At 42.4% G+C, this 12,565-nt stretch overlaps 1 protein-coding gene across 7 annotated transcripts in view; it reads left to right on the top strand.

Annotated features, from left to right (window-relative positions):
- Positions 1-12,565, top strand: part of LOC5503417 (E3 ubiquitin-protein ligase BRE1B) — a 59,382-nt gene that overhangs the window by 15,809 nt on the left and 31,008 nt on the right. For 2 of the 7 annotated variants that reach the window (XM_048727200.1, XM_048727199.1), the window contains exons 5-7: positions 2,393-2,539; positions 6,588-6,791; positions 7,926-8,051. In XM_048727200.1, the coding sequence (XP_048583157.1) occupies positions 2,393-2,539; positions 6,588-6,791; positions 7,926-8,051 (477 nt within the window). The other 5 variants (XM_048727201.1, XM_048727206.1, XM_048727202.1 and 2 more) reach the window with 5 other exon arrangements.

The following is a 12,565-nucleotide window of genomic DNA, read 5'->3' as shown; positions in this document are numbered from 1 at the left end:
TGTTTATTACAAGTATTTGTCAAATAGAATTTCAAAATTCTTCGCTAGCAGTTTTCACACATTCGAAAATCTTCGAAGGATATCAAGCGATCGGCATTCCTTCTCCCGTGTTTATTACAAGTATTTGTCAAATAGAATTTCAAAATTCTTCGCTAGCAGTTTTCACACATTCGAAAATCTTCGAAGGATATCAAGCGATCGGCATTCCTTCTCCCGTGTTTATTAAAAGTATTTGTCAAATAGAATTTCAAAATTCTTCGCTAGCAGTTTTCACACATTCGAAAATCTTCGAAGGGTATCAAGCGATCGGCATTCCTTCTCTCGTGTTTATTAAAAGTATTTGTCAAATAGAATTTCAAAATTCTTCTCTAGCAGTTTTCACACATTCGAAAATCATCGAAGAATATCAAGCAAGCGATCGGCATTCCTTCCCCAAATTAATTATCCCGTGTGTAATACAAGTATTTGTTAAATAAATGGCTTCCCGCTGTTCAAAAGTATTCGCTAGCAGTTGTCACATTCGACAATCTTCGAAGCATATCAAGCGATCGACATTCCTTCCCTCTTCGAGGCAAGCTTTTGAGAATAAACTAACTAACTTTTTTGCCTGTGTCACGATCGAATCCTTCGCATGCTTTGGCTTTCATCCGCCATCTTTATCGTCTTTATTTCTCAAACTTGAAAGTGTCTTGTCTTGATCGTCTACAAATAATTGAACTGAAGGCATATCAGACTATAACTGAATTTGTTGTTTCTGATTTTAACGATAACCATAGCTCTCAGCTGGCTTTTACACGAACAATTTATTTGAATCGCTTGCAGAACTCCTGTATGTATTTTAAGTGAGTATCAGTACTGTAAGTCTTCGGTTACGAGGTACGAGTTCCCGTTTGTCAAACGGTTTGTCCCGGTCTGTTCGCGAACACTGTGTTCGCGAACATCAGCTGTTCGCGAACGTTGTTCGCGAATTTCGCGAACAGTGTTCGCGAATTTCGCAAACGTTGTTCGCGAATTTCGCGAACAATTTCGCGAACATATGTCCACATGTTCGAGAGCGGTACTGTATTACCCATTAAAACAACACATACTGACGTATCACCCATTGAAACAACACCCTCTGAGGTATCACCCATTGAAACAACACCCTCTGAGGTATCACCCATTAAGACAACGCACTCTGAGGTATCACCCATTAAAACAACACGCACTGACGTATCACCCATTGAAAGAACACCCACCGGAGGTATCACCTATTGAAACGGCACACACTGACGTATCACCCGTTGAGAGGACACACACTGAGGTATCACCCATTAAAACAACACCCTCTGAGGTATCACCCATTAAAACAACACCCTCTGAGGTATCACCCATTGAAACAACACCTACTGGAGGTATCACCTATTGAAACGACACACTGACGTATCACCCGTTGAGAGGACACCCACTGAGGTATCACCCATTGAAACAACACCCTCTGTGGTATCACCCATTAAAACAACACCCTCTGAGGTATCACCCATTGAAACAACACCCTTTGATGTATTACCCATTAAAACAACACATACTGACATATCACCCATTGAAACAACACCCTCTGAGGTATCACCCATTGAAACAACACCCTCTGAGGTATCACCCATTAAGACAACGCACTCTGAGGTATCACCCATTGAAACAACACCCTTTCATGTATTACCCATTAAAACAACACATACTGACGTATCACCCATTGAAACAACACCCTCTGAGGTATCACCCATTGAAACAACACCCTCTGAGGTATCACCCATTAAAACAACGCACTCTGAGGTATCACCCATTGAAACAATACCCTCTGAGGTATCACCCATTGAAACAACACCCTCTGTGGTATCACCCATTAAAACAACACCCTCTGAGGTATCACCCATTGAAACAACACCCTTTGATGTATTACCCATTAAAACAACACATACTGACGTATCACCCATTGAAACAACACCCTCTGAGGTATCACCCATTGAAACAACACCCTCTGAGGTATCACCCATTAAAACAACGCACTCTGAGGTATCACCCATTAAAACAACACGCACTGACGTATCACCTATTGAAACAACACCCACCGGAGGTATCACCTATTGAAACGGCACACACCGACGTATCACCCATTGAAACAACACCCTCTGAGGTATTTCCCATTGAAACAACACCCTCTGATGTATGACCCATTAAAACACCCTCTGGCGTATCACCCATTAAAACAACACCCTCTGACATATTACCCATTAAAACAACACCCTCTGAGGTATCACCCATTAAAACAACACCCTCTGAGGTATCACCCATTGAAACAACACCCCCTGAGGTATCGCCCATTGAAACTCCACACACCTTACTGCCTTTTTAGAAAGCAGAGGTCAAGTCTCCAGTTGAACAACAGTCAGTGGCCACACCCCCACCAATCCCTGATGCTTATACCATATTGGCTGACAACCAGCGGTTAAGGGAGATGATGTCTGCCATGCAACAGAAGCTACAAACAACCTCCTTAGAGGTATGCATTTAATACTCTTTTCCTTAGAGGTATGCATTTAATACTTTTTTTCCTTAGAGGTATGCATGTAAGACTCTTTTCCTTAGAGGTATGCATGTATGACTCTTCCTTAGAGGTATGCATGTGAGACCGTTTTCCTTAGAGGTATGCATGTAAGACTCTTCCTTAGAGGTATGCATGTAAAACTCTTTTCCTTAGAGGTATGCATGTAAAACTCTTTTCCTTAGAGGTATGTATGTAAGACTCTTCCTTAGAGGTATGCATGTGAGACCGTTTTCCTTAGAGGTATGCATGTAAGACTCTTCCTTAGAGGTATGCATGTAAAACTCTTTTCCTTAGAGGTATGCATTTAATACTCTTTTCCTTAGAGGTATGCATGTAAAACTCTTTTCCTTAGAGGTATGTATGTAAGACTCTTCCTTAGAGGTATGCATGTGAGACCGTTTTCCTTAGAGGTATGCATGTAAGACTCTTCCTTAGAGGTATGCATGTAAAACTCTTTTCCTTAGAGGTATGCATTTAATACTCTTTTCCTTAGAGGTATGCATGTAAGACTCTTTTCCTTAGAGGTATGCATGTATGACTTCCTTAGAGGTATGCATGTGAGACCGTTTTCCTTAGAGGTATGCATGTAAGACTCTTCCTTAGAGGTATGCATGTAAAACTCTTTTCCTTAGAGGTATGCATGTAAAACTCTTTTCCTTAGAGGTATGTATGTAAGACTCTTCCTTAGAGGTATGCATGTGAGACCGTTTTCCTTAGAGGTATGCATGTAAGACTCTTCCTTAGAGGTATGCATGTAAAACTCTTTTCCTTAGAGGTATGCATTTAATACTCTTTTCCTTAGAGGTATGCATGTAAGACTCTTTTCCTTAGAGGTATGCATGTAAGACTCTTCCTTAGAGGTATGCATGTGAGACCGTTTTCCTTAGAGGTATGCATGTAAGACTCTTCCTTAGAGGTATGCATGTAAAACTCTTTTCCTTAGAGGTATGCATGTAAAACTCTTTTCCTTAGAGGTATGTATGTAAGACTCTTTCTTAGAGGTATGCATGTGAGACCCTTTTCCTTAGAGGTATGCATGTAAGACTCTTCCTTAGAGGTATGCATGTAAAACTCTTTTCCTTAGAGGTATGCATGTAAGACTCTTTTCCTTAGAGGTATGCATGTAAGACTCTTCCTTAGAGGTATGCATGTGAGACTCTTTTCTTTAGAGGTATGCATGTAAGACTCTTTTCCTTAGAGGTATGCATGTAAAACTCTTTTCCTTAGAGGTATGCATGTAAAACTCTTTTCCTTAGAGGTATGCATGTAAGACTCTTTTCCTTAGAGGTATGCATGTGAGACCGTTTTCCTTAGAGGTATGCATGTGAGACCCTTTTCCTTAGAGGTATGCATGTAAGACTCTTCCTTAGAGGTATGCATGTAAAACTCTTTTCCTTAGAGGTATGCATGTAAGACTCTTCCTTAGAGGTATGCATGTGAGACTCTTTTCTTTAGAGGTATGCATGTAAGACTCTTTTCTTTAGAGGTATGCATGTGAGACTCTTTTCCTTAAAGGTATGCATGTAAGACTCTTCCTTAGAGGTATGCATGTAAGACTCTTCCTTAGAGGTATGCATGTGAGACTCTTTTCCTTAGAGGTATGCATGTAAAACTCTTTTCCTTAGAGGTATGCATGTAAGACTTTTTCCTTAGAGGTATGCATGTAAGACTCTTCCTTAGAGGTATGCATGTGAGACTCTTTTCTTTAGAGGTATGCATGTAAGACTCTTTTCCTTATAGGTATGCATGTGAGACTCTTTTCTTTAGAGGTATGCATGTAAGACTCTTCCTTAGAGGTATGCATGTGAGACTCTTCCTTAGAGGTATGCATGTGAGACTCTTTTCCTTAAAGGTATGCATGTAAGACTCTCTTCCTGAGAGGTATGCATGTGAGACCCTTTTCCTTAGAGGTATGCATGTAGGACTCTTCCTTAGAGGTATGCATGTGAGACTCTTTTCCTTAGAGGTATGCATGTAAGACTCTTTTCCTTAGAGGTATGCATGTAAGACTCTTCCTTAGAGGTATGCATGTAAGACTCTTCCTTAGAGGTATGCATGTAAGACTCTTCCTTAAAGGTATGCATGTGAGACTCTTTTCCTTAAAGGTATGCATGTAAGACTCTCTTCCTGAGAGGTATGCATGTGAGACCCTTTTCCTTAGAGGTATGCATGTAAGACTCTTCCTTAGAGGTATGCATGTGAGACTCTTCCTTAGAGGTATGCATGTGAGACCCTTTTCCTATGAGGTATGCATGTAAGACTCTTCCTTAGAGGTATGCATGTGAGACTCTTCCTTAGAGGTATGCATGTAAGACTCTTCCTTAGAGGTATGCATGTGAGACTCTTTTCTTTAGAGGTATGCATGTAAGACTCTTTTTCTTAGAGGTATGCATGTGAGACTCTTTTCCTTAAAGGTATGCATGTAAGACCCTTTTCCTTAGAGGTATGCATGTAAGACTCTTCCTTAGAGTTATGCATGTAAAACTCTTTTCCTTAGAGGTATGTATGTAAGACTCTTTTCCTTAGAGGTATGTATGTAAGACTCTTTTCCTTAGAGGTATGCATGTAAGACTCTTCCTTAGAGGTATGCATGTGAGACTCTTCCTTAGAGGTATGCATGTGAGACTTTTTTCTTTAGAGGTATGCATGTAAGACTCTTTTCCTTAGAGGTATGCATGTGAGACTCTTTTCCTTAGAGGTATGCATGTAAGACTCTTCCTTAAAGGTATGCATGTGAGACTCTTTTCCTTAAAGGTATGCATGTAAGACTCTCTTCCTGAGAGGTATGCATGTGAGACTCTTTTCCTTAGAGGTATGCATGTAAGACTCTTTTCCTTAGAGGTATGCATGTAAGACTCTTCCTTAGAGGTATGCATGTAAGACTCTTCCTTAGAGGTATGCATGTAAGACTCTTCCTTAAAGGTATGCATGTGAGACTCTTTTCCTTAAAGGTATGCATGTAAGACTCTCTTCCTGAGAGGTATGCATGTGAGACCCTTTTCCTTAGAGGTATGCATGTAAGACTCTTCCTTAGAGGTATGCATGTGAGACTCTTTTCCTTAGAGGTATGCATGTAAGACTCTTTTCCTTAGAGGTATGCATGTAAAACTCTTTTCCTTAGAGGTATGCATGTAAGACTCTTTTCCTTAGAGGTATGTATGTAAGACTCTTTTCCTTAGAGGTATGCATGTGAGACTCTCTCCATAGAGGTATGCATGTAAGACTCTTTTCCTTAGAGATATGCATGTAAGACTCTTCCTTAGAGGTATGCATGTATGACTCTTTTCCTTAGAGGTATGCATGTAAGACTCTTCCTTAGAGGTATGCATGTATGACTCTTTTCCTTAGAGGTATGCATGTAAGACTCTTCCTTAGAGGTATGCATGTATGACTCTTTTCCTTAGAGGTATGCATGTAAGACTCTGTTTTGTTCTCAAGAAAAAGAAAAAAAGGTTTTTCAACTTCTGACAAATTCAGACTAAATCTCAGAGAGAAAGTTTCTTCGTAAACAAATCCATTCATCCATACCAGAATTAGTTTTATACGAATTTCAATTTTCTCAGTGTAGTTAGAAAGGTATGATTCATGTTGGCAAACATTTTGTGGCACACCTGTGTTTTCTTTGAATTCCATGAAAAATCTCACTGTGTTTTGTCCAATGAGAGTGCACATAAGAATTCGACTATAGGATTCTATATACAAATCCATAATAGATGTGTGAATTCCACAAGAAAAGGACAATATCGTTAGTTATTTCCCATTGATTTTGGTGCTTTTTAAGGGATCAAGTTTTGGTGGGCTTGCAGGAAGTCATTTAATTCAGCTTAACCATTGACCACCTTAAAACCTACCACTGGCTGTTTTATCTAATCAGAGAGCATTAAGAAATAATACAATAGGATTCTTTGTTATAAGAAGTAACCAGAGTTCCCTTATTGGCTGAAACTATTACATGAATTGTTCGGGATTAAAGTATAAGTAATGGTATTATGTTCAATGACAGTTTTCAGAGATCCGTGATAAGTACGCCCTGACATCCAAGGAGATCTCAGGGTTGAACACCCAGCTACAGGACTCAGAGTATGAGCTGCAGAAAGCTAACCATCGTGTTGAGAATCTGGTGAAAAGGCTGAATGAGCAGGAAGCTTTTGTCAAGAAACTAAGAGAGGGAGAGATGCCTAAAGAAGCCACAGGGCTAGGAGACCAGGTACGATCAGTTATCATGTCTAAAGGAGCCATAGGGCTAGGAGACCAGGTACAATCAGTTATCATGTCTAAAAGAGCCATAGGGCTAGGAGACCAGGTACGATCAGTTATCATGCCTAAAGGAGCCACAGGGCTAGGAGACCAGGTACAATCAGTTATCATGTCTAAAGGAGCCATAGGGCTAGGAGACCAGGTACAATCAGTTATCATGTCTAAAGGAGCCATAGGGCTAGGAGACCAGGTACAATCAGTTATCATGTCTAAAGGAGCCATAGGGCTAGGAGACAAGGTACGATCAGTTATCATGTCTAAAGGAGCCATAGGGCTAGGAGACCAGGTACAATCAATTATCATGCCTAAAGAAGCCACAGGGCTAGGAGACCAGGTACGATCAGTTATCATAGCTAAAGGAGCCACAGGGCTAGGAGACCAGGTACAATCAGTTATCATGTCTAAAAGAGCCATAGGGCTAGGAGACCAGGTACAATCAGTTATCATGTCTAAAAGAGCCATAGGGCTAGGAGACCAGGTACAATCAGTTATCATGTCTAAAGGAGCCATAGGGCTAGGAGACCAGGTACGATCAGTTATCATGTTGTCATGATGATGTAATACAGGGTACCCACATGATGTACTAAAGGGTACCCACATGATGTAATACAGGGTACCCACATGAGGTAATACAGGGTACCCACATGATGTACTAAAGGGTACCCACATGTTGTACTAAAGGGTACCCACATGATGTAATACAGGGCACCCACATGATGTAATACAGGGTACCCACATGATGTAGTACAGGGTGCCACATGATGTAATACAGGGTACCCACATGATGTAATACAGGGTACCCACATGATGTAGTACAGGGTACCCACATGATGTACTAAAGGGTACCCACATGATGTAGTACAGCGTGCCACATGATGTAATACAGGGTACCCACATGATGTAATACAGGGTACCCACATGATGTAATACAGGGTATCAACTAAAGGGTACCCACATGATGTAATACAGAGTACCCACATGATGTACTAAAGGGTACCCAGCTGACCAAGTCCATGTTGCCAGAGTTGTCTGGGCTCTCTGGTTTTGTTTATGGGTCTATCACAGTGGTTTTGTTTAATTTTAGAGTGAAGAAAAAGATGTAGAGCTGGAAGAGCAGCGGGAACTTGCAGAGACTCGGCTTAGTGAATTGCAGAAACTGAAAGAAGACCTCGTGGCTTCTCAACAAGAAGTAGAAAAACTTAGACTGGAGGTTAGTGTTCTATCCACAACCATGTTCTGTAGTTACCTATGAATAAATGTCTTATTCTATTATATGTTGCAAAAAGTGCATTTTTACACCCTTGTGCACCATCGCGGAACTCCCCCCCTCCCGAAAAAAATTCCATCAGGGTTTTAGAAAATCTGCTATCGCTCGGGGTCTTTTAGAAGTTCTGCTCTCCCTCAGGGTTTTCTACTAAATATGCTATCCCTCAGGGTCTTTTAGAAGTTTTGCTCTCCCTCAAGGTCTTCTAGTAAATCTGCTTTCCTATATGGTCTTTTAGAAGTTCTGCTATCCCTCAGGGTCTTTTAGAAGTTCTGCTCTCCCTCAAGTTCTTCTAGGAAATCTGCTCTCCCTCAGGGTCTTCTAGGAAATCTGCTCTCCCTCAGGGTCTTCTAGGAAATCTGCTCTCCCTCAGGGTCTTCTAGGAAATCTGCTCTCCCTCAGGGTCTTCTAGGAAATCTGCTCTCCCTCAGGGTCTTCTAGTAAATCTGCTCTCCCTCAGGGTCTTCTAGGAAATCTGCTCTCCCTCAGGGTCTTTTAGAAGTTCTGCTCTCCCTCAGGGTCTTTTAGAAGTTCTGCTGTCCCTCAGGGTCTTTTAGAAGTTCTGCTCTCCCTCAGGGTCTTTTAGAAGTTCTGCTATCCCTGAGGATCTTTTAGAAGTTCTGCTCTTCCTCAGGGTCTTCTAGGAAATCTGCTCTCCCTCAGGGTCTTTTAGAAGTTCTGCTTTCCCTTAGGGTCTTTTAGAAGTTCTGCTCTCCCTTAGGGTCTTTTAGAAGTTCTGCTCTCCCTCAGGGTCTTTTAGAAGTTCTGCTCTCTCTTAGGGTCTTTTAGAAGTTCTGCTCTCCCTCAGGGTCTTTTAGAAGTTCTGCTCTCCCTCAGGGTCTTTTAGAAGTTCTGCTCTCCCTCGGGGTCTTTTAGAAGTTCTGCTCTCCCTCAGGGTCTTTTAGAAGTTCTGCTCTCCCTCAGGGTCTTTTAGAAGTTCTGCTATCCCTTAGGGTCTTTTAGAAGTTCTGCTCTCTCTTAGGGTCTTTTAGAAGTTCTGCTCTCCCTCAGGGTCTTTTAGAAGTTCTGCTCTCCCTCAGGGTCTTTAAGAAGTTCTGCTCTCCCTCGGGGTCTTTTAGAAGTTTTGCTCTCCCTCAGGGTCTTTTAGAATTTCTGCTCTCTCTTAGGGTCTTTTAGAAGTTCTGCTCTTCCTCAGGGTCTTCCAGGAAATCTGCTCTCCCTCAGGGTCTTTTAGAAGTTCTGCTATCCCTCAGGGTCTTTTAGAAGTTCTGCTCTCCCTTAGGGTCTTTTAGAAGTTCTGCTCTCTCTTGGGGTCTTTTAGAAGTTCTGCTATCCCTCGGGGTCTTTTAGAAGTTCTGCTATCCCTCAGGGTCTTTTAGAAGTTCCGCTCTTCCTCAGGGTCTTCTAGGAAATCTGCTCTCCCTCAGGGTCTTTTAGAAGTTCTGCTCTCCCTCAGGGTCTACTAGTAAATCTGCTCTCTCTTAGAGTCTTTTAGAAGTTCTGCTCTCCCTCAGGGTCTTTTAGAAATTCTGCTTTCCCTTAGGGTCTTTTAGAAGTTCTGCTCTCCCTTAGGGTCTTTTAGAAGTTCTGCTCTCCCTTAGGGTCTTTTAGAAGTTCTGCTCTCCCTCAGGGTCTTTTAGAAGTTCTGCTCTCCCTAAGGGTCTTTTAGAAGTTCTGCTCTCCCTCGGGGTCTTTTAGAAGTTCTGCTCTCCCTCGGGGTCTTTTAGAATTTCTGCTCTCTCTTAGGGTCTTTTAGAAGTTCTGCTCTCCCTCGGGGTCTTTTAGAAGTTTTGCTCTCCCTCAGGGTCTTTTAGAATTTCTGCTCTCTCTTAGGGTCTTTTAGAAGTTCTGCTCTCCCTCAGGGTCTTTCAGAAGTTCTGCTCTCTCTTAGGGTTTTTTAAAAATTCTGCTATCTCTTAGGGTCTTTTAGAAGTTCGGCTCTCCCTTAGGGTCTTTTAGAAGTTCTGCTCTCCCTCAGGGTCTTTTAGAAGTTCTGCTCTCCCTTAGGGTCTGTTAGAAGTTCTGCTCTCCCCCAGGGTCTTTTATAAGTTCTGCTCTCCCTCAGGGTCTTCTAGGAAATCTGCTCCCCCTAAGGGTCTTCTAGTAAATCTGCTCTCTCTTAGGGTCTTTTAGAAGTTCTGCTCTCCCTCAGGGTCTTTTAGAAATTCTGCTATCCCTTAGGATGTTTTAGAAGTTCTGCTCTCCCTCAGGGTCTTTTAGAAGTTCTGCTCTCCCTCAGGGTCTTTTAGAAGTTTTGCTCTCCCTCAGGGTCTTTTAGAAGTTCTGCTCTATCTTAGGGTTTTTTAAAAATTCTGCTATCTCTTAGGGTCTTTTAGAAGTTCGGCTCTCCCTTAGGGTCTTTTAGAAGTTCTGCTCTCCCTCAGGGTCTTTTAGAAGTTCTGCTCTCCCTTAGGGTCTGTTAGAAGTTCTGCTCTCTTTCAGGGTCTTTTAGAAGTTCTGTTATCCCTCAGGGTCTTTTAGAAGTTCTGCTATCCCTCAGGGTCTTTTAGAGGTTCTGCTCTCCCTCAAGGTCTTCTAGGAAATCTGCTCTCTCCTAGGGTCTTTTAGAAGTTCTGCTCTCCCTCAGGGTCTTTTAGAAGTTCTGCTCTCCCTCAGGGTCTTTTAGAAGTTCTGCTCTCCCTCAGGGTCTTTTAGAAGTCCTGCTCTCCCTCAGGGTCTTCTAGGAAATCTGCTCCCCCTAAGGGTCTACTAGTAAATCTGCTCTCCCTTAGGGTCTTTTTGAAGTTCTGTCTCTTAGGGTCTTTTAGAAGTTCTGCTCTCCCTTAGGGTCTTTTAGAAGTTCTGCTCTCCCTCTGGGTCTTTTAGAAGTTCTGCTCTCTCTCAGGGTCTTTTAGAAGTTCTGTTATCCCTTAGAGTCTTTTAGAAGTTCTGCTCTCCCTTAGGGTCTTTTAAGAGTTATGCTCTTCCTCAGGGTCTTTTATAAGTTCTGCTCTCCCTCAGGGTCTTCTAGGAAATCTGCTCCCCCTAAGGGTCTTCTAGTAAATCTGCTCTCTCTTAGGGTCTTTTAGAAGTTCTGCTCTCCCTCAGGGTCTTTTAGAAATTCTGCTATCCCTTAGGATGTTTTAGAAGTTCTGCTCTCCCTCAGGGTCTTTTAGAAGTTTTGCTCTCCCTCAGGGTCTTTTAGAAGTTTTGCTCTCCCTCAGGGTCTTTTAGAAGTTCTGCTCTATCTTAGGGTTTTTTAAAAATTCTGCTATCTCTTAGGGTCTTTTAGAAGTTCGGCTCTCCCTTAGGGTCTTTTAGAAGTTCTGCTCTCCCTCAGGGTCTTTTAGAAGTTCTGCTCTCCCTTAGGGTCTGTTAGAAGTTCTGCTCTCCCTCAGGGTCTTTTAGAAGTTCTGTTATCCCTCAGGGTCTTTTAGAAGTTCTGCTATCCCTCAGGGTCTTTTAGAGGTTCTGCTCTCCCTCAAGGTCTTCTAGGAAATCTGCTCTCTCCTAGGGTCTTTTAGAAGTTCTGCTCTCCCTCAGGGTCTTTTAGAAGTTCTGCTCTCCCTCAGGGTCTTTTAGAAGTTCTGCTCTCCCTCAGGGTCTTTTAGAAGTCCTGCTCTCCCTCAGGGTCTTCTAGGAAATCTGCTCCCCCTAAGGGTCTACTAGTAAATCTGCTCTCCCTTAGGGTCTTTTTGAAGTTCTGTCTCTTAGGGTCTTTTAGAAGTTCTGCTCTCCCTTAGGGTCTTTTAGAAGTTCTGCTCTCCCTCGGGGTCTTTTAGAAGTTCTGCTCTCTCTCAGGGTCTTTTAGAAGTTCTGTTATCCCTTAGAGTCTTTTAGAAGTTCTGCTCTCCCTTAGGGTCTTTTAAGAGTTATGCTCTCCCTCAGGGTCTTTTATAAGTTCTGCTCTCCCTCAGGGTCTTCTAGGAAATCTGCTCCCCCTAAGGGTCTTCTAGTAAATCTGCTCTCTCTTAGGGTCTTTTAGAAGTTCTGCTCTCCCTCAGGGTCTTTTAGAAATTCTGCTATCCCTTAGGATGTTTTAGAAGTTCTGCTCTCCCTCAGGGTCTTTTAGAAGTTTTGCTATCCCTCAGGATCTTTTAGAAGTTCTGCTCTCCCTCAGGGTCTTTTAGAAGTTCTGCTCTCCCTTAGGGTCTTTTAGAAGTTCTGCTCTCCCTCAGGGCCTTCTAGGGAATCTGCTATCCCTTAGGGTCTTCTAGGAAATCTGCTATCCCTCAGGGTCTTTTAGGAAATCTGCTATCCCTCAGGGCCTTTTAGAAGTTCTGCTCTCCCTCAGGGCCTTCTAGGGAATCTGCTATCCCTTAGGGTCTTCTAGGAAATCTGCTATCCCTCAGGGTCTTCTAGGAAATCTGCTATCCCTCAGGGTCTTCTAGGAAATCTGCTATCCCTCAGGGTCTTTTAGGAAATCTGCTATCCCTCAGGGTCTTTTAGGAAATCTGCTCTCCCTCAGGGTCTTTTATAACTTCTGCTATCCCTCAGAGTCTTTTAGGAAATCTGCTATCCCTCAGGGCCTTTTAGAAGTTCTGCTATCCCTCAGGGTC

The sequence above is a fragment of the Nematostella vectensis genome, chromosome 4 (assembly GCF_932526225.1).
Source record: "Nematostella vectensis chromosome 4, jaNemVect1.1, whole genome shotgun sequence".
NCBI classification, from domain to species: Eukaryota; Metazoa; Cnidaria; class Anthozoa; order Actiniaria; family Edwardsiidae; genus Nematostella; species Nematostella vectensis.
The sequence above is the reverse complement of the archived record's forward strand: the minus strand, read 5'-3'. Positions and strand labels throughout refer to the sequence as shown.